The sequence below is a fragment of the Enhydra lutris genome, unplaced genomic scaffold (genome assembly GCF_002288905.1).
Source record: "Enhydra lutris kenyoni isolate GAN:26980312 unplaced genomic scaffold, ASM228890v2 scaffoldscaffold10, whole genome shotgun sequence".
NCBI classification, from domain to species: Eukaryota; Metazoa; Chordata; class Mammalia; order Carnivora; family Mustelidae; genus Enhydra; species Enhydra lutris.
The window spans coordinates 38,735,220-38,762,137 of NW_019154094.1; the positions used below are offsets into that span (position 1 = coordinate 38,735,220).

General features: G+C 38.3%; 1 protein-coding gene across 1 annotated transcript in view; it reads left to right on the forward strand.

The window, feature by feature from the left end:
• The window catches only part of LOC111144132 (glutamate metabotropic receptor 7), a 914,585-nt gene that overhangs the window by 882,140 nt on the left and 5,527 nt on the right, over positions 1–26,918 (forward strand). The window contains exon 9 of the mRNA XM_022498291.1: positions 26,405–26,651. Within this exon, the coding sequence (XP_022353999.1) occupies positions 26,405–26,651 (247 nt within the window). The remainder of the gene's footprint in view (positions 1–26,404; positions 26,652–26,918) is intronic.

Below are 26,918 nucleotides of genomic sequence, written 5' to 3' on the forward strand. Positions count from 1 at the left end.
ATGAGTCTTTTGAGGAAGGAAGAGAGGTGCATTGGATGAAAGCAAAGAGTCCAATGTCCATTAAAAGGCCATGTGTCCATTTCTGTTCCTTCAATAATGCTTAGTGTGTGACTATTTTAAAGCAATCACACATGTAATATCCTATAGCATGAAGCTTGATATAGAGTATCAGTAGATTTGCATTCTCTTCACAGAATATAAAATACACCCTGTCTGAAAAGAAAGGGATCACCTACTGGAAACCCCATCTGTTCACATGTAGTGCATGCCATTATGCAAGACACCTGTTTGTACTTAATGTTGATTGAGGGTGTATGTAATTGGTTCAGAGCTTATAAACCTACAGCAAACCTGGCTGGCTCCATAGTGACAAGATCTCATGGAGATAGGAGCTGAACTTGTTTTGTCAACATTTTGAGAAAGATTTGCTTTTACAGTATCCTCATGTCTTGAGGGTTCATCTCAGATTTCATACATACTAACCCCACCCTGATCCATCATTGGGCTTTTGGTACTGGGGGCAGGCAAACCTTTCCTAGTGGCCTATTATTTCTGGTAGTAAATTATTTTAGGAGAGAGTTAGGATAAGCAAAGTATAAGTGCCTCCTTTCTAATACTTTTCCTAGAGAGAAAACTGGAGTTGTGTTCACTGAGAAAACTATCACATGTCAGGGGTACCTGGGTGGCTCAATCAGTTAATAAGCTTAGGTCATGATCTCAGGATCCTGGGATCAAGCCCCATGTCCTGTCAGGCTTCCTTAATCAGCGATGAATCTGCTTCTCCCTCTGCCCTTCCTCCCTGCCCCTGGTCTCTCTCTCAAATAAATAAATAAAATCTTTTAAAAAGAAACTATCACATGTCAAAGCATAAGTATTAAATAAAACCTTATGACTTAACTTTTCTAAACAGTTTTGACTTCTAATACTACTCCTAAATGATTTCCCAATGACAAAAGTGAATTGTACCTTTATAATGGCGAGGTATGGTTGTCACCACCTTAACAACATGATCAAACAGCATCACCAGTAGCAGAACACCCTGACATTCTGACCTCAATCAACCTATGAGAAAACAGATAAATCAGAATGTGGGGGCATTTTATAAGACGTTGGTATGGGCCTGGGATCTTCCAAAAAGTCAATGTCTTGAAAAACAACAAAATTTGACAGAGATGTCTATTGAAAACTATATAATATTGCTGAGAGAAATTAAAACAAACCTAAAACATGGAGTGATATATGTTGTTGATATGCTGGATGACTCAAATTGTTCTTCTATACATTCAATCCAATATCAATCACAATCCTTAAAATCTTACAGAAGCTGACAAATCGATTCTAAAACCCGTATGAAAATACAAAGAACCTACAACTGCTAAAATAATTCTGAAACAGAACAAAACTGGAGGGGTGGCACCATCTGATGTTAAGAGTTATTATAAATCTATAGCATAATATTAGTGTAAAGAAAGGCAAATAGATCAATGATACTGAATAAAGAGTCCATTAAAAAAAACCACACATGGATGGACAACTAATTTTTGGCACAGGTACAAAGGTAATGCAGGAGAAAGGGTAACCTTTTAAACAAATTGTGCTAGAGGGACAGACACACATCCCCCCCAAATGAACTTAGAACTAGACCTAGTACCATATTTTAAAGTTAATGCAAAATGAATTATAGATCTAAACATAAAACCCCAAACTCTAAAACTTCTACAATAGGGAGGGAATCCTGGCCTTGGATTAGGCTAAGATTTCTTAGATATCACACCCCAAAAGCATATTCCCTAGAAGAAAGAATTAAAAATTACACTTCACCAAATTAAAAACTTCTGCTTTTCAAAAGATAGTATTAAGAGAATGAAAAGACAAGCCACAGACTAGTAGAAAAATCTTTGCAAAACATATATCTGAAAAAGATCCTATATCTAGAATCCAAAACTCTCAAATTTTAAGGATAGGAAAACCCAATAAAAAACAAATAGGCAAAAGATTTGAACAAACATGTCATCAAAGAAGATATACAAATAGGAAATAGCCTTATGAATTCCTCTGAATATTGCTGGCTACTAGGAAATTGCTAATTAAATTGACAGTGAGATTGTACTACACACCTATTAGAATGGCTACAATTAAAAAAGACTGACCACACCAGGTGTTGGAGAGGATTCTGAGAACTGGAACTCTCATACACAGCTGGCAAGAATGTACAATGCTACTACCATTTTAGATTGTACTTCGGAAAATTTTTTTTTAAAAGTTAATCACATACTTACTATATGGGCCACACATTCCTCTCTTAGTAATATACCCAAAATAAAGTGGAAACTGTGTTCACACAAAGATTTTGGTATGATGTTCATAACAGCCTTATTTGTAATAGCCAAAACTTGAAATAACCCAGTTGTCCGTTCACAGATGAATAAGTACAGTCATGTAACCATACAGTGGAGTATTATTTAGTAATATAAAGGAATGAACTCTTGATACATTCAATAATTTGGTTGAATCTCAAAGTAATTATGCTGAATTCAAAAAGCCTGACAGGAGTGTGTATATATGTATGTATGTGTATACACACACACACACAGAGAAGAAACTATAAAATGCAAATTAATTTACAATGACAAAAAGTAAATCAGTGGTTGCTTGGGGATGGGGGAGAGGAGGAGTGAAAGGGAAGGATTAAGGTGTGGGAGGAAACTCTTGGAGCTGATGCATATGTTTACTACCTTGATTGTAGTAATGATTTCAGTGGTGTTTACATGTGTCAAAACATCAAATTTTACTCTTTAAATATGTGCAGTTTATCATTACATCAATAAAGCTATTTAAACAAAGGCATGAAGACTGCTCTAATTTATAAGAATCTGAAGAAACATAACCAAATGCAATGCATGAACCTTGACTGAATTTTGCATTGGAGAAAAATCACAGGAGACACTTTTGGGAAAAATGGGGGAACTTGGCTATTATCATGTATTACATGATACAATGTAATTGTTAAATTTCTTAAGTGTGATAACATTATTGCGGTTATGTGGTAAATGTCCATTTCCTTAGGTGATACATACAAAAGTGTTTGGCACAAAGACAAAAAGAAAACAATGGGTTGGATATTAACAAGTGGTGGACCTCAATGAAAACTGTACAGATAATCCTTGTCCTATGTCAAAATTTCTGAAAATTTTCAAGTTTTTAGTAAGATTTGGGGGACAATGTAGGTAGTACATACATGTATCTGGATGTGAAAAGTGAGAGAGGGAAAATTTTCATTTAGTGAATACACAGTAGAAGTGGAGGAACAAGTTCTGGGGAGGGGATACATTTTGTCTGAGATCAGCTGGCTTCACTTAGTGCATGCTGTAATGCAGTAGGCTGCTCGGTCGGACTTTGAGGTCCGTGCTGTGGGACAAATTGTTCTGAGAAAATTCTTGATTGTGATTGGAACTGAGGTGCCCAGAAGAATTATAACTGATATGCCAATTCTCAAGTTGGCCTCCTTGGGAGCCCAAGGGCAGGTTTATTTGGGAGTATCCCTGGTATCAACAGCCATAGGTAGAAGGAAAAGAAACAGGATCGAAATAAGGGAAAAGCTGGGCCATGATGCAGAATCGACAAGGTCTCAGCTGATGCCTCTTGAGACGCTCTAAAGCTGCGCTTCAAAGCTGCCCCCTCCTGGGGCAAGGGGTCTTCCAGTGGTTACAGCACAGAACCTTAGACAACAGGAGCCCCTTCAGCCACCAGCATCTAGGGGAATGAATCCCTCAGTTCTGAATGGGAATCCTGTGTGGCATGACCCAAGAAGCAGGCAACACCCTGCTTCTTGTGGTTCTTCCTCCTTTTTGTACAAGTCATGCATGAGTAATTGTTTAAAGTGCTTATAAAGTAACTGGCATATAATCATTCATCACTTTTATACATTGTCAGTATACAAATGATTTCCAAATTCTAACTTTGTTCAAATGATGGCTTAACTTTCCTCAATTCATGGCATGATATAGAGACTATGTTTTTGTTTTTTTAAATGTAGTTAAAGAGAATAGACACATGTTTCTGAGGGTCAAGGTAAAGATAACAATACACTGTCACAAATATATTTACAGATGGCCTTGTCCAAATCCATTAACTAAGTGTCAGAGCAGAAACTAGCATCCAGGTTTGCTGACACCTGAGTCCACTGACCTCATCCCTATACCATTAATAAACCTGGCAGCCCCAAGTCTTAACACAAAGACTATCACTTTTCTAACCATAAGCATAAGATCCCTTATCCCAAAATACCTCCAATGTATGTATAACCCATAGTACGGCTTCATAGGGGAAGGAACAGGTGGGCGAGTTCATTATTAAACACTATACATTCAGCCAGCCAAATATCCCAGAGTCCAGAGAGGGGTACAAATAGTTCATATCCTAAGGTTATAGCCATAGTTCCCAGCCAGAGCAAAGTTTCCTCTCTCCTAGTCAACTAATCCCCTCAACTTCTGGGCACAGGGAGGTCTTTCCTTTGGAGGTCACCCCTAAGACTGCCTCTTTTTTGTGGTCATGGTGATGAAGTTCTAGAACCTAGGTGAGGTTCAGTGGGCTGAGGTCCAGAGCCGATGACCAAGAAAGAATTCTTGAGACATCTTTGGTGCAAAATGGTGGTTTATTAAAGCACGGGGACAGGACCGTGGGCAGAAAGAGCTGCTGCCCTGTTATCCTGAGGAGTGGCTGATTATAAACACTGGAGTTGGGTAGGTGAGAACAAAGGGGGTGATGTTAGTCTCTAAGGAATTTTGGAAGCAAGGTCTCTAGGACCTTGAGGGGCTAGCTATTGTTGGGAGAAAGGTTATTTATTACTAGTAGTAAAAATCTTCTTGTGAGACCCTTTAGATGTATATCAGTGGGCCATATGCTTGGGAATGATTCTCGACACTATCTTGGAGATCTAAAGATAAAGTTTCACATTTCTCCTATCAAGTGTCCTTGTCAGTGAGATTTGGGTTTAAGAAATTTAACTTTATTTAGGGCTTGAGGAACTGAGTTATTTGCCTCTGGAAATTGTGCTATTGTTAAGATAACTTCTTTGTTGTAAATCTCTAGGACATTGGTAAACCAAGGGAGACTCCTGTCTTGCAGGATTGTGATCTCTGCAAGTTAACTATTTGTTTTTCTTTTAGGGCAGTCAGGGGTGCCTGAGGAATGTCACACATATTACCCAGGGGAGTGGGTGGAGAGGGGGTGCAAGGTCCCCTGTCCTCAGCCAGCCTCCAGCTCCCTCATCAATGGGAATAAATCCTTTTTTTTCTCTTCCTGATTCCTTGGCTCACTCTCACCAAGGTGTTACTTCTTGGTTCCTGCCCTCTGGTATGAATACTCCATGTTTCAGATGCTTGCCATATGTCCCTAAAGGGACCACACCTTTCCCACTGCAGGGCTGGGTCTCCTTTTAGCATTATCTCTTTGTATTGTTACTCACAGACACCCTGCCTGTAGGGGAATAGCTAACTGCCTTTATTCCACCTTATGATATGCTAAACACTTAGAAACTGAAGGGAGGGAGGAGTCCTGTCCTACCATTAAAGGAAAAAAATGAAGATGCTGGGACATTCAGTGTTTACCTGAAAATTGAAGAATTCCAGTTTCCTTTCCTGTTAATTCCCTTCCTCTCCTCTGTGCAGTTTTCTTGGTCTACTCTGCACCTTCCCAAATCAGTCAGTCACAGAATAAACACATGTCAGCAGAATCATCAGACATTGCAACCTGTTTGTGCTTCAGATAATATTTACATGCTATTTGCATATTACTTATTTTTCATCCTGTTTTTCTGCCTGCTCAATCAAACCTTTTATCATTTCATTTGGGGCATCTCCTTGGGTATAAGTGTCTGCACAGTTGGGGGAACTACAGCAATGCTGCATCCTCTTGACAAGAAGCTGGATTTGGCAAGGAAATTGGACACAGTTTCAATCACATGCAGGGGATATTTACACATTATTCTTGGTGGGGAATATGGTCTTAAATATAAAATGCACACAAATATGCAATCTGTGATAAAGAATGGGAAGTCTCTGGAATACCTGAGTGGCTCAGTTGGTTAAGCCTCTGCCTTCAGCTCAGGTCATGATCCCAAGGTCCTGGGATTGAGCCCTGCAACTGGCTCCCTGCTCAGCAGGAGGCCTGCTTTTCCCTCTCCCACTCCCACTCCACCTGCCTTCCCTCTCTCACTATCACTTCCTCTGTTGAATAAATAAATAAAATCTTAAAAAAAAAAAAAGAATGGGAAGCTTCTGTCTATTCCCTTTAGAAATAGTTAGAGCTGTTGGTTTTTCTAAGCATTGGCAATTAAAGCCTTAGGGAATAAAACTTTAAACAGTTCTATGATCCATTCTTTTATTAAACAGACTTTTTAGTTGGATGTGAATATAGTAGAGTGCACTTTAGAATCAAAAGACCTCAACTTACATCCTAGCTTTGTACCTCATTACTGTGATAATCTGGAAACTCAGGATTCTGATTTAGTACTCTCTGAGGATATTCACTCTAAGAACAAATATCTACCCAAAATATATTTATAGCTCCAAAACAGTTTTACTCATTAGGATGCTTATAATTGTGCCTTACTTTGGAGTTATTTTTTAACTGTTATCCTTCCTCATTAATTAAAAAAGTATATTTTTAAGTCTTTGTGTGTGTGTGTGTGTGTGACAGGTCTATTCCTGCCATCAGCTTAAATTCTAGAGGGAGATTAAGAGTTGGGATCAATGAATCCATGATTATGTTGATCATTACTGATTATAATACATGCAATGAATAAAAAGAACAGGCTTTGGTGACAGAACATCATGGAAGGAGAAAACTCATTCATGGAGCAGCAGGTAGTCCTATAAAGTCTGTCAGAAATGCATGGAAGTTACCTAAAAGATGAGTTAAGAGTTATCTGGGTGAAGAACTCAGGCAATAAATAAATAAACAAACAAACAAAATTCTGGGCAGGGAGAATTGTATGTGCTATGTCCCTTTGCTGGACACGAACTTGGAGCCCTCAAGAATGCCAGGGTGGGGGAGGAGAAAGATGGGAGAGGAGAAGGAGAACTAAATATCATCAGGTCCCAGGAGTCCAGCTACATAGCCATCAAACCATTCTGAACACCTACAAAATCAACAGGAGGTCGAAAAGAAGAAGAGCAGCAATTCTAGGAAAAGAAAATTGACCACTTTCTGGAAGGTAGGGAGAAGGGAGGGATTGACTGCTTTTCTGAGGGCACATTGAGGAGTGGGACCCCGAGCTCTCAGCTCCTATGGGGCCGAAGATAAGGAGGCTGTGATTTTCATTCCCATCCTCCAAAGCAGTACGGAAAGTGTTCAGGGAACAAAAGCTACTGAGAGTGAACCCAAGCAGATTACTTAGCCTGGCTGCTGGCAAGGGCGGTGTAATTCCGCGATGGACAAAGACATTTGAGAATCACAGCAACAGGCCCCTGCCCCAGAAAATTAGCAAGAACATCCAGCCAAGACCAAGGTCACAGATCAGTGATTACTGCTGACCTCCAGAGCTAGTGAAATACAGCACATAGAATTCATGTCTTCTTTTCCCATGATTCTTTAGTCTTTCAAAGTTAAATTTTTAAATTTTACTTTTTTCTTACTCTATTTTTAAAATTTTTCCTCTTTCCTGTGTTAACCTTTTTTAAACTATTTTATCAATACCTTTTCAAAAATCTTTTAAGATTTTCATTATAATAGTCATATTCTATCTCTTCATTGTATTTAACCTTATTTTTTGTATTCATATAGGTTTATATTTCTTTAAAATTGTGGGATACAGTTTCTTCTAATAGATCAAAATATACCCTAAATCTAACACATGGCTTTGTTCTAGTCTCCAGCCTGATCATATTCTTTTCTTTTTTTCTTTTTTCAATGAACATCTTATCAACTCCTTTTTTGGAATCTTTTAAAATTTTCATTACAATCATATTCCATCCCTTCATTGTGTTTTTTGTATATATACATGTTTTTTACTTACTTTTGTATATATACATATTTATCTTTCTTTAAAATTCTGGGAGGTAGTTTCTTCTAACAGATCAAAATACACCCAAAATCAAGTGTGTGGCTCTGTTCTATTCAACAGTCTATTATATATATATTTTTTTCTTTTTTTCCTCCTTTCTTCTTCCTCTCCCTACCACCCCCCCTTACCCCCGCCATTTCTGTCTCTTCTGATTTGGTTACTGTATATTTTTTTCTGGGATCATTGCACAGACAATATGCAGTAACAGTCACCTTACAGGCAGCACAATGGCACTAAATTCATATCATTCAGTAGTTACCCTGAATGCAAATGGGCTAAATGCCCCAATCAAAAGACACAGGGTATCAGAATGGATTTAAAAAAAAAAAAAAAAAAAAAAAAAAAAAAGGCCCATTGATATGCTGCCTGCAAAAAACTCCTTTTAGCCCCAAAGACCTTCATATTTAAAGTGAGGGGGTGGAAAACAACTTATTATGCTAATAGACACCCAAAAAAAGTTAGGGTGGCAATCCTTGTATCAGATAAATTAGATATTGAGCCAAAGACTATAATAAGAGATGTGGAAGGATATAATATTATCCCTAAGGGTCTATCCAACAAGAGCTAACAATTTTAAATATCTATGCCCCTAACATGGGAGTAGCCAATTATATTAACCAATTAATAACAAAATCAAAGAAACACATCAACAATAATACAATAATAGTATTATAATAATCCCCCTCACTGAAATGGTCAGATCATCTAAGGAACAGATCAACAAGGAAATAAAGGCTTTAAATGTCACACTGGACCAGATGGGCATCACAGATATATTCACAACATTCCATTCCAAGGCAACAGAATACACATTCTTCTCTATTGCATATGGAACATTCTCCAGAACAGATCATATCCGGGGTCATAAATCAGGTCTCAACCAGTACCAAAAGACTGGGATCATTCCCTGCATATTTTCAGACCACAATGCTTTGAAACTAAAACTCAACTATGAGAGGCAAGTTGGAAAGAATGCAAATACATGGAGGCTAAAGAGCATCCTATTAGAGAATGAATGGGTCAACCAGGAAATTAAAGAAGAATTAAAAAAAAAAAAACTCAAGGAAACAAATGCAAATGAAAACACAACTGATCAAAATCACTGAAGCACAGCAAAGACAGTCCTGAGAGGAAAGTATAGAGCCATAAAACCCTTTCTCAACAAACAAGAAAGTTCTCAAGTACACAACCTAACCCTACACCTAAAGGAGGTGGAGAAAGAATAGCAAAGAAAGCCTAAACCCAGCAGAAGAAAAGAAATAATAAAGATTGGGTAAATGACCTATATTTCATCAATGCAGTAGAAATCAAAAGAACAGTAGAACAAATCAATGAAACTAGGAGCTGGTTCTTTGAAAGAATTAATAAGATTGATAATCCCCTGGCCAGACTTCTCAAAAAGAAAAGAGAAAGGACCCAAATTAATAAAATTATGAATGAAAGAGGAGAGATCACAACCAACACCAAAGAAATAGACTATTAAAAGAACAAATTATGAGCAACTATATACCAGCAAATTTGACAATCTGGAAGTAATGGATGCATTCCTAGAGACAGATAAACTACCAAAATTGAACCAGGAAGAAATAGGAAACTTGAACAGACCCATAAACAGAAAGGAGATTGAGGCAAGGCAGTCATCAAAAATCTCCCAAGAAACAAGAGCCCAGGGTCAGAAGCCTTCCCAGGGGATTACTAGCAAGCATTTAAAGAATTAATACCTATTCTCCTGAAACTTTTCCAAAAAATAGAAATGGATAGAAAACTTCCAAACTCATTTTATGAGGCCAGCATTACCTTGATCCCAAAACCAGACAAAGACCCCATCAAAAAGGAGAATTACAGACCAATATCCTTGATAAACATGGATGCAAAAATTCTCACCAAAATACTAGCCAATAGGCTCCTACAGTACATTAAAAGGATTATTCACCCTGACGAGGTGGGATTTATTCCTGGACTACAAGCTTGGTTCAACATCTGCAAATCAATCAATGTGATACAATACATTAATAAAAGAAACAAGAACCAACTCTCAATAGATGCTGAAAAGCATTTGACAAAGTACAGCATCCTTTCTTGATCAAAACTCTTCAAAGTGTAGGGTTAGAGGGGACATACCTCAACGTCACAAAAGCCATCTATGAAAAACCCACAGTGAATACCATTCTGAATGGGGAAAAACTGAGAGCTTTTCCCCTAAGGTGAGGAACATGGCAGGGATGTCCATTATCACCACTGCTATTCAACATAATACTTGAAGTCCTAGCCTCAGCAATCAGACAACAAAAAGAAATAAAAGGCATCCAAATCAGCAAGGGAGAAGTAAAACTCTTACTCTTTGCAGATGATAGGATACTTTATGTGGAAAACCTAAAAGATTACACTCCAAAACTGCTAGAACTCATACAGGAATTCAGTAAAGTGTCAGGATATAAAATCAGTACACAGAAATCAGTTGCATTTCTATACACCAATAGCAAGACAGCAGAAAGAGAAATTAAGGAGTTGATCCCATTTACAATTGCACCCCAAACCATAAGATACCTAGGAATAAACCTAACCAAAGAGGCAAAGAATCTGTACCCAGAAAACTATCAAGTACTCATGAAAGAAATTGAGGAAGACACAAAGAAATGGAAAAACTTTCCATGCTCATGGATTGGAAGAACAAATATTGTGAAAATGTCTGTGCCATCTTTAATGCAATCCCTATCAAAATACCATCAATTTTTTTCAAAGAAATGGAACAAATAATCCTAAAATTTATATGGAACCAGAAAAGACCCCAAATAGCCAGAGGAATGTTGAAAAAGAAAACCAAAGTTGGTGGCTCACAATTCGAGACTTTAAGCTCTATTATAAAGCTATTAGCATCAAGAAAGTATGGCACAAAAACAGATACATAGATCAATGGAACAGATAGTGAGCCCAGAAATAGACCCTCAACTCTATGGTCAATTAATCTTTGACAAAGCAGGGAAGAATGTCCAATGGAAAAAAAGACAGTCTCTTCAACAAATGGTATTGTGAAAATTGGACAGCCACAGGCAGAAAAATGAAACTGGACCATTTCCTTATACCACACACAAAAATAGACTCAAAGTGGATGAAAGACCTCAATGTGAGAAAGGAATCTATCAAAATCCTTGAGGAGAACACAGGCAGCAACCTCGTCGACCTTAGCTGCAGCAACTTCTTCCTAGAAATACCGCTTAAGGCAAGGGAAGCAAGGGCAAAAATGAACTATTGGGACTTCATCAAGATCAAAGCTTTTATCAAAGAGATTACTGCCTATAATACAGATGTAGTGAAAAGAAGGGCCATCTGTACCCCAATGTTTATAGCAGCAATGGCCACGGTTGCCAAACTGTGGAAAGAACCAAGATGCCCTTCAACGGATAAATGGATAAGGAAGATGTGGTCCATATACACTATGGAGTATTATGCCTCCATCAGAAAGGATGAATACCCAACTTTTGTAGCAACATGGACGGGACTGGAAGAGTTTATGCTGAGTGAAATAAGTCAAGCAGAGAGAGTCAATTATCATATGGTTTCACTTATTTGTGGAGCATAACAAATACCATGGAGGACATGGGGAGTTAAGGGAAGGCAGTTGGGGGAAATTGGAAGGGGAGGTGAACAATGAGAGACTATGGACTCTGAAAAAACAATCTGAAGGGTTTGAAGAGGTGGGGGGTGGGAGGTTGGGGGAACCAGGTGGTGGGTATTAGAGAGGGCACGGACTGCATGGAGCACTGGGTGTGGTACAAAAACAATGAATACTGTTATGCTGAAAAAAAAAAAAAGATCAAAGCTTTTGTACAGCAAAGGAAACGGTCAGTAAAACCAAAAGTCAACTGACAGAATGGGAGAAGATATTCGCAAATGACATATCAGATAAAGGGCTAGTATCCAAAATCTATAAAGAACTTAAAAAACTCAACACCCAAAGAACAAATAATCCAATCAAGAAATGGGCAGAAGACATGAACAGACATTTCTGCAAAGAGGACATCCAAATGGCCAACAGACACTTGAAAAAGTGCTCAGCATCACTCGGCATCAGAGAATTACAAGTCAAAACCACAATGAGATACCACCTCATACCAGTCAGAATGGCTAAAATTAACATGTTAGTCAGGAAATGACAGATGCTGGCAAGGATGCGGAGAGAGGGGAACCCTACTACCTTGCTGGTGGGAATGCAAGCTAGTGCAACCACTCTGGAAATCAGTATGGAAGAGCCTCAAAAAGTTGAAAATAGAGCTATCCTATGACCCAGCAATAACACTACTGGGTATTTACCCTAAAGATACATATGTAGTGATCCGAAGGGGCACGTGCACCCGAATGTTTATAGCAGCAATGTCCACAATAGCCAAACTATGGAAAGAACCTAGATGTCCATCAACAGATGAATACCTAAAGAAGATATGGTATATATATGATGGAATACTATGAAGCCATCAATAACACCCCAAATCTTGCCGTTTGCAATGACATGGATAGAACTAGAGGGTATAATGCTCAGTGAAATAAGTCAATCAGAGAAAGACAATTATCATATGATCTCTCTGATATGAAGAATTTGAGAGGCATGGTAGGGGGGTTTTGAGGCGTAGGGAGAGAAAAAATGAAATAAGATGGAACTGGGGACAGAGATGAACCACAAGAGATTCTTAATCTCAGGAAAAAATATGAGGGTTCCTGGGTGGTTGGGGAGGTATAGGGTGGCTGGGTGATGGACATTGGGGAGGGTATGTGCTATGGTGAGTGTGGTGAATTGTGTAAGACTGGTGATTTACAGACCTATACCCCTGAAGCAAGTAATACATTATAAGTTAATAAAAGAAAATGCCATCGTAGATTGATCATATTCAAGATAGACTAGCTAACAAGTTGGAAATGTATCCAGGCCAGATACCATACCATAAGGCAATGGAAAAAGTCTTTTGAAAGATGTTTTACAGGAGACCATGTGAGCTGATTTGCAGTTTTTTACAAAGATCATTCTGGTTAGTCTGTTCAAAGTTGCTTAAAGGGAGCTTAAAAAAAATGGGTGTAGTAAAACCAGTTGGGATACTACTCTAGCACCCCAGGAACAACATGAAAGTGTGTCATCATATCCTCATTTACCATCATCGTTGTCATTGCTAAATTTGAGAACTGAGAAATGGTAACCACTCTTTTCTGTACTTAGTTGTGTTTACTGGTTAAACATATTTAAGTTGGGGTGGGGGAGTGCAGGAGGAAGAGAAGGGAAAAGATTTAAGAAGTACCTTACAGATAATATTAGCTAACTGGCTAATGGCCTGAATATAAACAGTACAATGTGAGGGAAATGCAAGTATTCAAGAATAACCTTTAAAGTTTCAATTTGTGCAACCAGGTCGATGAGGGTAACACTTTTTGAGATGAGGAAAATTAGTGCAAAGGCAAGATGCAGGGAAATCCCCATTTTCAATGTTATTTGAGATGTCTGCTTGATTGTGTCATCAGCCCTAAGAGGATGGCAAAGGTGATTATCCCTACACTAAAGATAATAAACATCTAGTTGCATATAAATAAGAATAACCTTCTCAGAAACTTCTGCTGACATGTGGGCCTGAAATCTCTGTAGGCATATAGAATAAACTGTAGAGAAGACCTTTCATGTCTTACCTTCCTTCCCATAAATAGCATATGGTGATTCCATAAGCCAAGACTGAAGAGAGAATTTGCCTTTAAAATTATGTTTTAAGACTCCTTCATCCATTTTTCTTAGAATTATAATCCAACTGTGGAATGGTTTCAAGACTCACATGAGACAACGACCGTTAAGAATTTTTTTTCCTTAAATTATTATACACAAACCTCAATATTTTGGGGTGTGGAGAGACAGCTATCTACTCACATGCTTGGTGCTTAACCATTTTATGGATCTCTTTTGTACTTTCTAAACAAGTAGTTTTTTTTTTTTTACACAGGTGGTTTAGGAGTTCCAATTAGGAATAAATGCAGAGTAGAGGCTTGGAGAGAAAATCTTAACTATAAAAATAATTCAGGGTGAAGGATTGGCTTTGCATGGTCAGCTAGATTAGGATCAGAGTTCCACTGGTATTGGGAGAGATGAAGCTGGTATAAATTTCTGGGTCCCAGCACTCCCAAAGGGGGCTAATATCACTTCAGATCTCTTGGAGGGACACCTGGATGGCTCAGTTGGTTGAACATCTGCATTTGGCCCAGGTCGGCTCAGGTCATGATCCTGGGATCAAGTACCACATCCAGCTCCCTGCCTAGTGGGGGACCTGCTTCTCCCTGTCTCTCTCCCTCTCTCTGTTAAATAAATAAATAAAATCCTTTAAAAAAATTTAAAAATCTCTTGGAAAAATGTTTAACCAATCCGCTCTTACTTAGGGAGGGAGGCCAACTTTTTTTTTTTTTTTTTTTTTTTTTTTAGGAGAGATCAAAGTCACTCTAGGGTTTGTGCAAGGTTGATTCAATTTAGGATAGTACTCTGATGGGGTTTGCATAAAATGAGATAGAATGTAAAAAAAAATGATCCCTTGTTTGTAACTTCCTCTTACTTCCTCCCACCCAACACATCCGTGTCCTTTCTTTTCTCCCTCCTAATATTATCTCTCACCTGTCCTTTTTCATCCTCTTCATTGCTTTTTGCACTGTCTAAAGAAGGTGGATTCATTAACTTATCTTTAGTGCTGCTTCTGAAAATTTCCAGGAAGGATCAGGATTGCAAAACCAAAATGCATATATGGCCTCAGTTAAGTCAAAATCAGCAGCTTTTTGTCAAATAAAAACAAAAACAAAATGCATTCTTCACTGCATTGTCATAGCAACCATTTCATTTTCACTGTAAAGAGACAATTAAGTACTAACCTAGGTGTTAGTGCAAACTTTTTGAAAGAAAAAATCTCATTCTTCCAAAAGGGGCAGGGTTGTTTATTTTCATTGTTACTTCTGGTTCCAAAGGAGTCATTATTGGCAATTACTTTACCTACTTAATTATTTATTTATTGGTGAACACATGGAAGAGGGTTTAAGAAATGTTGATGGCAACCCCCAGGACAATACAGTCCTATCCTCCCTGGGCCAGTTAGGAGAGTACTTTTTACAGGCAGTCTAAGTCCATGAGAACATCACTTCCTGCCAGGTTCCCTTTTGACTCTGCTCTGTGGAAGAAGGTATGGAGCCAAAGACTGGAAATACACTGTCTAATTCCTTATCACTAAGAGTTACTTCACTAACAATGTCAGTATCAATCAAGTCACTTGTATTGCCCCCCACACACACAAAGTACTATGCAAGGATACAATATGAGATAAACAGACATGCTTCCTGGTGGGGGAGACAGATATTTATCATACACACACATACACACACACACACATACACACACACACACATTTATGCACATATTTAAGTATGAATCTTATGATTGCTTTGAGAGTTTATCCCAGGATGGTATTACCTAGTTTTGTTTAGAAAACTCTCAGCTGAAGAAGTGATGCTTGCATGGAGATTTAAAGAATAAATTAAACAAGGTAGGTGAGGGTAGGGAAATATTCCAGGAGAAGGGGGAAAGCATATGCAAAGGCCCTGTGGCAGACTAGAGCATGCCATATTCAGGGATATGAAAGAGGCTAGGGGACAGGGAGACATGATGAGCTGTAAAATAAAGATGAATAAATGCCTTTGAATTTGACTTTGATTTGTCAAATGAATGAAGACCATATCATTCATCAAACATGTATTGAATTTGTTCCCTATGCCAGGCATGAAGGTGTGGATAAACATGGTCCTGCCTTTGTTTTGCTCACTAATAACTGTTCTCTTCCTCTCTGACTTCCACAAAATATTCTGCTTCTCTCCCTATTATATGAAGCAATTTATCTCTATATTTTATCTCCTCTATTACCTCTGAATACCATGCCTGGGCCACAGGAATGCCCCAGGTCCAGGAGTGGAGCCAGAAGTGAAGCCACTGAAATTGCTAAAGGAAAAAGTACTTGAAAAAATGGGAAGCAGTTATGATTGTTCAGAGACAAAGAGCCTCTGGACATGGTTAATTTATCCTGTGCTACACAGACATAAATTTTGCCAGCACAGCATTTTGACCAGGGCTTTAGAGTTGAAGTCTGACCACTTACAAGTCATTTCTTCCTTGTCACAGTAAGGGTAGATGCCATTACTCACCTCATATTATAAGTAGCAATATTCAAGCTTAGAAAGGCTAAGTGAGGTACTCAGAATGCCCATGCCCCTGCCGTTGTTAATAAGCAGCAGAGCCTACATCCAAATGCCGAATTCCTGACTGTGATTCCAGTGCACTGGTTATACGTTTTATTGTTCTTGGCCGTACAGTATCTATCTCCTGGACCATATTCATTGCTTTGTTTAGCTGCTATGAATTAGGGATGTGCTATGTTCCAGGACCTACACACAATAATTTGAAAAGTATGGGCCACACTGTCATGTGGCGGGGGAGGGGGGCGTTGGGGGAGGAATCTACTGACAACATACTTAGGAAATAAATACTTGAATGAATAATCACAAACCATGATTAACGTAATGAAGGGGCATGATGCATTCTTTATGCAAGCAAGAGAAGGAGGTCACAATTTACATCTGAGAGTCAGAGAAGTAAGTCTGAGACAGGAAAGGCAGGTAGGAGGTAGCCAGGTAAAGATAAGTGGGAATAGCATCTGAGGCAGATGGAATAGCATGTACAAAAGCTTTGGGGATAAACAGAGCATTACACACTTGAAGGACTTAGAGAAGGTAAGGGAAGACAGAAGGGACACCTACAGAGTTCCTTGGGCCGTGTTGAGGATTTTATCTTCACTTCAAATGTGATGGAAAAATCGAGCAAATGCAGCAGGACAGCAGAAGCCCCCAAGAGCACTATCCTTAGCACTTGAATTGTAAAAAGAAATGACATCTGGGAAAAAAACAAAAAACAAAACAAAACCTCTTCTGTCTGACAAGGAGTCTGGGAAGATTTTGAGGACACACACAGACCAGGGGATGATGGAGGCCCGATGACAGGCTCAGAGAGTGAGTGGGTAGGAAATGGTAGTTTTGAGATCCCTGACACAAGACCTTGCAAACAAAAGCAAAACCCAAAGGATCTTGTGAAGTCAGAATTAAAACCATGAACCACTCAGCCCCTACTCCTTAGCCAGACTCCCTCCCTTTCACTACTACATTTCTCTTAGCAGGATAGGTGTTGTTTTCCTGCCCAACCTCAGAGCCCTCACTGTTCCAGTTAGGGCCATAGGCTGAGCAACAACTTGTTGACAATTTTCTGAGTAAAGTTTCATTGCAATTATTTGCTCCTTTGGGACTTAAACCATGGGCTTAAATAGCTGAGGTCCTCGATGAGAAGTTCAGAGCCTAAGTTACCTCTGGACAGGCAATTCAGCTGGACTGGGTTCTAGCTGTTGAAGTGTTTTGCCCATCAGCCAGGGGCAGCACTTGCACGATCACTAATGAGTGCCACAGTGCACTACCCAGCATCGCAGCAGTTCGGGGGTCCTGCATCCACCCGCATGCACACCACCACACTGGAGGCAATGCAAAAGCAGGGGAGTAAAAATGATAGATGGAAAGCTATGAGCTAATGGAAGGGGAAATGAATTTCAAGGGCAGAAAGAAAGATACCACAACTCGGCAGCAAGATGGAAAAGATAGGGTCCAAAAGGAACAGAGGAAGATCAACCAAAATAATAGCCAGAATGAAAAAGAGAAAGGAGAAAACTGCATGATTATGATGATCGGAATTTGTCAAAGTTCAACAGAAAGTCATTGTCAGTGGCTTTGAAAACTGAGATTAGAACACACTTTATTTTAGTAAGAGCCTGACTTTGTCTTCTTGTCAATGACACTCTGGGGTCCAGTTTCAATGAACACTTTACAAGTCCAACTTAAAACACATTGACTATGCCTAAGAAATGCAAAGATCATCTCTTTCTTTCAGCTATTAATTAGACATCAATTTTTTCATTTGATTTCTATCTCTTTATGTTCTTTAGAACTATAAAGCTGACTTTAAAAGTTGGCAAGATTAGATAGCTTTGCACTTACAGAAGTGGAGTATTCCTAATGACAACTTTAGAAACAGAATACTTTAGGGACACCTGGTTGGCTCAGTCACTTGAGCATCCAACTCTTGATTTTGGCTCAGGTCATGATCTCAGGGTCATGAGATCAAGCCCCTCATTGGGCTCTGCTCTCAGCAAGGAGTCTACTTGAGAGTCTCCTCTCCCTTGTCCTATACCCCTCCCCCCACCAAAATAGAATAAATCTTTTCTAAAAATAAGAAAAAGAATATATTAAGTCCAGACTTAATTTTTGTTGTTGTTGTTAATCTACTGGCTTTATTTGCAAAGTAATACAGAGCATCATAGTCTTTTACCTAATGTATTCCCCAGCAAGGTACAAACAAGCATTTTCATATTATAAGGAAGAATTTGAGGTTGCTTCCTACAAAAAGGATCTACGGTTTACTCTTGATGAATGTGGCCAAAGGTTCAAAGGGAACCAATGGAATCTGGCAGAAGTGTGATTCTCCAGGCTGACTGTGGAGAAAACGCTTTGCCTTTGTATGTTATATCACTGCAAGGCAGTGACCTAACAGTTGTGGGACTCTCAACCCAGTAGGAATGGTAAATATCCTTCTAGATAACACAACAGCATGGACTGTGCCAGCACTGGCTATATATAAAAGAGCAAATCTGCCTTGTAGGTATGGGGGGAAAATATCTTGAAATCAAAATTTAGGAGTCAGATGACTGGTGGAGGAAAGAAATTGCTATGCCCAACAAAATCAGAAGTGACTGCCTGGAAGAACTGGCTATTGAGGTGGCCTGGAGCTCTTGAGGATATCATGGAGAGCCAAACACTGAATTTCCTAAGCATGTGGTCAGTTGTACTAATAGCATCCCACTGGAATAGACACAACACCAAGCTTCTGCGCAGGAGAGGAAAGAACTGAGATGTAGATGATTTCAAGCATGACACAATCACTTATCTCATACTCTAGAAACAGATTTACATTCACCTGGAGTGCTTGTCTTCTGTCCGTCCAAATAAAGAATGTAATTGTGTATAGATGTAATATCATGTCTGCCTAGAAATACTAATGACAAAAACAAAACACACCGTAAAACTAGGTCTTGTCCAATAGTCATCTGGTTGCCTTCATTATTTATAATTCTATGCCAGACACCTATCCACAAAGTGTGGCTATACTATTTGGTGTGTGTATCTTTTTATGTATATCCCATTTCCCTTTCTCCATCCCTCCCTCCCTCTTTATTACCTCATCAAAGATAGGAAGTGTAAAGAGAATAGCACGAAAATGACCTACAGATGATGGGGCCATCAACTGTAATGTACTTGCATCAACTTGCATTTCCTGAGCACCCACAAGATTCTAGGCACTGTGCACTACTTTTCACACATGATACCCTTTAAACTTCAAATGGTGAGAACATCTCAATGGGCGTGGTAGAGTTTGATGGGGTTGTAACAAATTGCTAGGGTCTGAATTTTGAGTCTTGTCACTTGCCAGAGGTGAAGGAGCTTGCCCAGTTCTAATATAACAAAGATCATACTTTTTCTATTACGCCATTCTTCTATAAGATGCAACTCTCTCTACCCCAAAAAACAATTGTTTTTCCCCCATAATTATACTGAATCCTTTTATCATCATGCAATATTTGATAACTAAGCCAAGAGTATACTGACCCTCCCAATGACTGAGGAAGTCCCAATTGCAAACATCCTGTCCTATCCTCAAATATAGGTTATTTTTTTCTTCTTGAAGATATGCTTACTCTAATTAGGAAGCAAGGAGTACGGGTGTAAGGATGGTAAACACTGGTCTTAACTGCCAGGAACTTTCATTTAATTCAGTCATATGAATGTTCCAATCATCTGTCAGATAATAATGTATCCTTCCTATTTTCTGGGACTCCATCAGACACATGTTTCATTTTTATTACACAGACTTTGGGGATATTGTGAGGATTATGAAAACTTGTCCCTTCCCACCTGAAGTCTCCATTAAGGCCTTCCTGTCCCAATTTTCACCTGTCATTTGGGAATGCACAGAATTTACTATTTCTCATAAAAGATTCAATGAAAGATAAAATAGGAGTTTGAGAATACTTCAAACAAAAGAGAAGCAAACTTAATGAAATGCCTGTTCCTTGAAAAGGCTGTGATTCAGATTTCATAAGAAATATTGTCATTACAAAATGGACTAATATGAAGAAATGCAACATAGAAAACTATTTTATGGTATAGCCAATTAATAAATCAGTGGTACTAATACACTTGATTGAGTGGTTGCTACATGCAGTACCATTGTATGTATTTCACAATGGCAACCATTTGGTCCCAACAACCTGCTAAGAGAGGTACTGTTATTATCTCCACTCTAGAAATAAGGAAACAGAGCCACACAAATAATTTCAAAAATAAAAGTGATCAAACTAACAGACTACAAGTAATAGCTTTCCTCAAAACACAACATAATGCCAAGAATTTATGGTACCTAATGCCTGCTTCAAGTATAGAACTTTTTATTCAACCAGAATGTAATAAGCATACACTTTTTAGCAGACATTGTGTTTATTATCCAGTCGGTTCTCCTCTAAAAATCACCATGCTATGCAAAATTGTGCAATAAAAATACAAGACTTATGGGGAAAAAATTGGGTTAGGGACATAACACTCAAAAACATCACCAGTGACATTAAAAAAATCTAATAAAATGGTGGCATGGTTTTATACAAGTTAAATGGCTAAGCAGTGCATAAATGTTACAATGAATATGGCATTTTACCTTAAGAAAAGGGAGGTAAACTTTGCTCGTGGAAGGAAGTGCCAGAAGCATTGCTGCTTGTGATTTATTGTAAAATTGTGCAAGGGGACAAAAAAGGATGTTTGAGGTGTGTGTGTGTGTGTGTGTATGTGTGTGCATTTTTGTGTGTTCCCCGCATGGCTTGGTACAGCTGGATATAGTTTACTGTGTTCATCTAGTGTTTCTTGGGGAAAAAATTTATACATGCACAAGCTTTGTACTGTACTCAGATTGTTTCCTAACCTATCCATCTGTTAGGGATGCATTTGCATTTTCAAAACAAGGCTTAAAGCACAACTAACTGGCTATACTTTTCTGAGCAGACCAGGGTAAGTGCTCTTTGGAGCTGTACCTATGAAGGGGCCAACAGGGGAACTGCCCTGACTGGAGACATAGGGAAAGCTTTATGTAGAAGGGGCCACTGGATGATGCATCAAATATAAACAAGGTGTCAGAAGCACAACAGGTCAGCAAAGAAAAGGACAAGAGGAGGGGAAAATGGGGGACAATATACATTGTGGGGAAAGGACTTAGTGAACAGTTGGTGCATTAGTTCATTCTTGATTGGCTTTCTCATGCCATTAGACTATGGCTAACTGATGGAGGGAGAATGTCTGTTGTCTTCACAATGGTGTACTTAGTGTTTGGGCTGGTGCAGGCATTTAGTAGTATCTCAGTAAAAATGGAGAACCAGCACATGGATGAAAGCACCAAGAGTGGAGAAGTAAGTCTTTCACATAGCCTGCCTAGAAAATAGAACTAAATGTGAATTTACAGCATGGGTTTGACACCTTTTTAAATAGTTCTTATTTGAAGAAATTACATTCTCAAATGTAAGTTCATCTTACGTCTACAGTTTGACACCATCAGATAGTTCTAGGACTCTTCTTCTAATAAAGTATTTTTACTGATAAAGCTGGTAATTCATTAGTATAAATATAGTATTAGTTCCTTTGTGTAGTATATATTTCTAAGGACATCAGTAGTAATGATGAGAGTATTTCAATGAACTAAAAAACCTGAAAGTGAGTTTTTCCTAATCCAGTTTTGTATCTGTCTCTGTGCCCTATAAATTTTTTCTTTACTTTCTTTTTCTCATTATTCTTTGGACAGTGTCTCAAATACTGTGATGTTAAAAGTTTGAAGCCTGTCATTATTACAAATTTTAATAGCTTGCCTTGAAATCTCTCAAAATAAATTTATACAGAAGAGTTGGCAAATTTCAAAGTTGCTCATGAGCACTATCTGACCACTTTTCAAATTTCTTAATATCTTAGCAATAAAAAGTTGGACGAGGAGAACTCAAGTAACCATAGTGCTACACCATCTTCTGAAACAATAATGGCATCGCATAATATAGATTAGCATTTTACCTGATAATGAATTTAGACCAAAATGAAAAAGATTCAGGTGGGCTTTGCATGGCATTAAATTAAGCATATACCTATACACTCTAACAATATACCTGCTGGTACATTTCAACCAGACCAGACATGACTAGGCCTGGTGTTTTAGACACTACAACCTAGTTAATAAGACAGATATAAAAAGTTCAAAATAAATGAAAATGGTTATGAGCCTTCATCTTGAGATCTAGACCCCAACAACCTAATCTAAATAAATATTAAGCAGAATATAAATAGTGGTTATAATAAAAAGTAGTTATAATAGTAAGTAGTTAATGTTTCATGGGTACTTTTTTCCTAGGCATTATGCTAAGCATTTTTCATATATTTATTAGATCTTCAAAACCACCATATGAGGTAGTAATAATTATTGTCTTCATTCTACAGATGAGGAAACTGATGGACAGAGAGAAGAGTTATAGCCCAAAATTCCAGGGATTAGACTTTAAAATAACCACTGTTCTAGAATATATGCAAAAACTTTTCTTGGCTTGACTGTAAATTCCTTGCCTGAATGCGTTTGGTTATATAAGCTGAATTATAGATGATAGGTGTAAGAAAAGCCACATTTAACCAAGGAGCAGAAACTAGATTCTGGAAATTCACTTAGGGTGATGATAAAATTAAGGCTTAATTATAAAAACACATGGAATTTCCAAGGCAATCTGCATTCTTCCCACAGGCCTGAGTCATTGAGGATTGGCCAAGGTGGGGAGACTTAGCTCCCCTGGGAACGATCCTCACAGAGCCAGAATGGAATGAGGTTTAGTTGTATGTCAGCCCTGGAGAGAGTCTTGATCTCTCTATGTGTCAAGGGCCTCTATGTCTTGATGAAAGGGGCCAAAAGTGATCACCAATGCCTTGACCTTGCTAAAGAAATTATAAAGAAGATAACATATTGTTAAATACCCAAAGTTAAATAAACAGGATAATGTATTTTACAGTAAGCAGCAGGTAAAATAAGAATAGCCTCAAGACTAAAATAGGTTGTAATTTATTAAAAGAATGTACTAAAAGTTGATGGTGGAATAAACACAGTAAGAAGATGAGCCTCCCACCAGAGGCCAAAGCGACAGTGACTTGGGGCCTCTCTTTGGGAGTTGGTGGAGTTGAATCTTTGTGGACCAATACCTCTGGGATTCCTGTAGACTAAAACATGCATATCTTTATATGTATATACTTGTCTAAAAATACTTTTATAGTATTGCTGGGTCTGATCCTAAGTACTTTACAAAAACTAATTTGTCAACATGATATTATGAGGTAGGTACTGTTATTATCACCCCCATTTACAGATGCAAAAGCTAAGGCATGGACAGGCTAAATTTTTTGTCCTAGGTCACAGAACCAGGAAATGGGAATCGAACTCAGGCTAGCTTCTTTCACTCATTCTTAAACATTATGCAGTGTAAGGAGGAAATGTGGGAGTGGGAATTTGGTCAGCAGCATTCATGTTGGTTTTCACATACTCCTAAAGTATCACCAGAGATGGTAAAATTTTCAACACAAAATATCGAGTCTCAATGAGCTCCAGTTTGAGAATAATGAAATCAGACACTCCATAAAATGAACGTCATAGCTTTTGAGGTCTTAAATTGCTAAGTAGTCTTTGTTAAGAAAAAGTGTAAACACACACAGACACACACCCATACAGAAGCTTATGTAGGTATAGAATTTACAGTTATGTTTAAAGAAACTATGGATGATTTCTTCAATTGTAAAATTTGCTCATGAACAGAGAAACAGGAACAAAACCCGAGGTTAAATTGTATCATTTTCTTTTTTGGATTGCTAAACCATGATTTGCAAAGTCCTCATTAGTAAGATGACAGCAAGGATCATGAAGGAAGGAAGAAACATTGCCTAGGTCCTTAAAGCCTGTGAACATGGTAAGCCTTTCATAAATGGTGTAGGTTAGCATGGTGGAATGGAATTCAAAGTCTAGAAGTATTCTAGTAGGAAAAGATAAGCTTTTAAAATACAGTCTGATTCAAAACCAAAGGATCATTAATTCAATATTGTTTTGTCTTTCTATTTTACATTCATTATGTATTATACAGTTAGCCGCTTGCCTTACAGTTGGCAGCTCCTTAAAACCATTCAAAGACATGCACATTCAAATTAATGTTTGTTGGAAAACTACATTCCTTCCACATGAGATGGCAAAGTCTCTCCTAATTCTTCACCAGAGCCTCAGTTTGAAATACAATACAGAAATATCCAGGCAGCCAATAGGTCTGATGAAATTTTTTCGTTTAGAGAAAGACTGTTTGAATCACAGGTAGGTAAAAGACACCCAGTATACAAACAAGTGAGCTCCTCTATCATGTTTATTTAAGTGCCTCCTGTTTGTCAGTACTGCAGACACAATGATATACCACAGACACTTGTTCATGCTTTCATGGTACTCGTGGCCTAATCAGAGAGAGATGGCCAGTCAAATGATTGGGGCATATAATTGGGTATATAAATTACAAGCAAAGGGTATATAATTACAAGCAGAGGCCAATGGTACAAAGAAAATAGTTCTCTGTATAAGTAAAGAAGCTGGCCTAGACTTGAGGCTGCTTCTAAGAAGCAGAGGAAAATCATTCCATACAGAAGAAAACAAAAGTAAAGAAATATTGCATGTATTAAAGGTTCTGTGGCTGAATGAACACAACATCTTCAAGACCTAAAGGACTGTCCATATGGATGGTGGCCTGGGGAGAAGGGTGGGGGAAAAGTGATGGCAAATTAGTCTGAAAAAGTTGGTAGGGGGTAGACCACATGGGACCTTGTAGACTCCATTAAGGATGGGGATTTTACCCTCTGATCAATGGGAAGACATAGTTATTGAACACAATGATTGAATAAATATATCATCGGATTTCCACTGACACAAAAGGCCATGGCATCTATTCATTTTTTTAATATAATTGAAATTTTATGAATGAACAAATATATTCATTTATTTATTGCTTTACCAGGGTATGACTAAAAAAAAAAACTGTATAAATTCAGGTTCATACAACATGATCCTTTTTGAGGCATACAATGTGATGATTTAATATATGTATACTTGAAAAATGATTACCGCATCAAGTTAATTAATGCATCCATCACCTCACATTTAATATAACCTTTAGAAGTCATGCAAAAGGCAAACATATCTAAATATATAAGGGTGGGGCTCCAGATCACAAAAGAGGGCACTTCATAAACACAACTGGACCAAGGCAAGTTGTCTATAGTTTTCTCCTTACTGATCTTACAATTCCCCACGCCCTTCCACCAACATCTTTTCAAGTTTATAACCAAGGCAGTAATTTAACACACTGCACAATAAGTGAATAGTTGTTTACTGATTTTTCAAGGGAGCCAAAGGAGACAAGGACAGTTATGGAGACACCATCCACACCACAAATAACACAAATGTCAGGATGTTTTTGCCCTATTAGCAATTTGTCAACATAAAAGAGTCAGCATCACTAGATCTTGGGTCCTTGCCGTCAGTGTTTTGTAAATCAGAGCTAAGCAAGAAAAACTTACTTTTCAGGGCAACTTAACTCACTACTTTGTAGGTATGGTGAAGGTGAATAGTAATAATAATAATAATACAACAAAAGGGGCATATATTAACCTAACTTTCAAAGGTGCCAGAGTCTTTGTGTAGCAAGAAATCATGTAGTATTAATTCTTCTGTGCATATATAGAAAATAAAAAATAACCACCCTTACTCAAGATCACAGATTTCTGTGATTTTCACATCTTTGTTCTGATCAAAAGTACTTCAACTCTGATTACCAGTATGAACTTCTATGTAGGAGACTTCTCCAGGGCAGGCATGCACATGGATTCACCCAAAAGCATTCGATCAATTAATATACGCAAAAAATCTCCAATAAATGTGCCAAGTTATTATACCAACTTCCTTTTTATTTTCTTAATGAAAAGGCCCTAGAGATGGCTATGCTTTCTCTCCTAGCCAAAGTCATTCTTGATGTCATGTGTTAAGTATTCAGACTTCCTTTGCAGTCATTTTATTTGTAATAGTGTCTTGTGTGTTGTGTCTCCTAGCTCTACATACAAACTACCACACTTACAATCTCCATGAACCTAAGTGCGTCAGTGGCTCTGGGGATGCTATACATGCCGAAAGTGTACATCATCATTTTCCACCCTGAACTCAATGTCCAGAAGCGGAAGCGAAGCTTCAAGGCGGTAGTCACGGCAGCCACCATGTCATCGCGGCTGTCACACAAACCCAGTGACAGACCCAACGGTGAGGCAAAGACAGAACTCTGTGAAAACGTAGACCCAAACAGTAAGTAACTTTCCTTTCCTTTCAACTTCCCTTCCTACATCAGGAAGCTCTAGGAACTGTGGTATGAGTTTGCCTTTCTTTGGAGAGATATGGTGTCCATTTTTGTCTTAATGGAGTGATTTTCTGGGTGAATGCTAACCTCTGCTCTTAAGAGTTTGTCTTATTCTTGCCCGATTTCACTTTTACTCCCTGTGGGAAAAAAGCTTTTAGAAGCTCTGCTTCTGAAGTGTGAAATCTCCTCCTTCCTTCAACCTCATTGGTACCAAA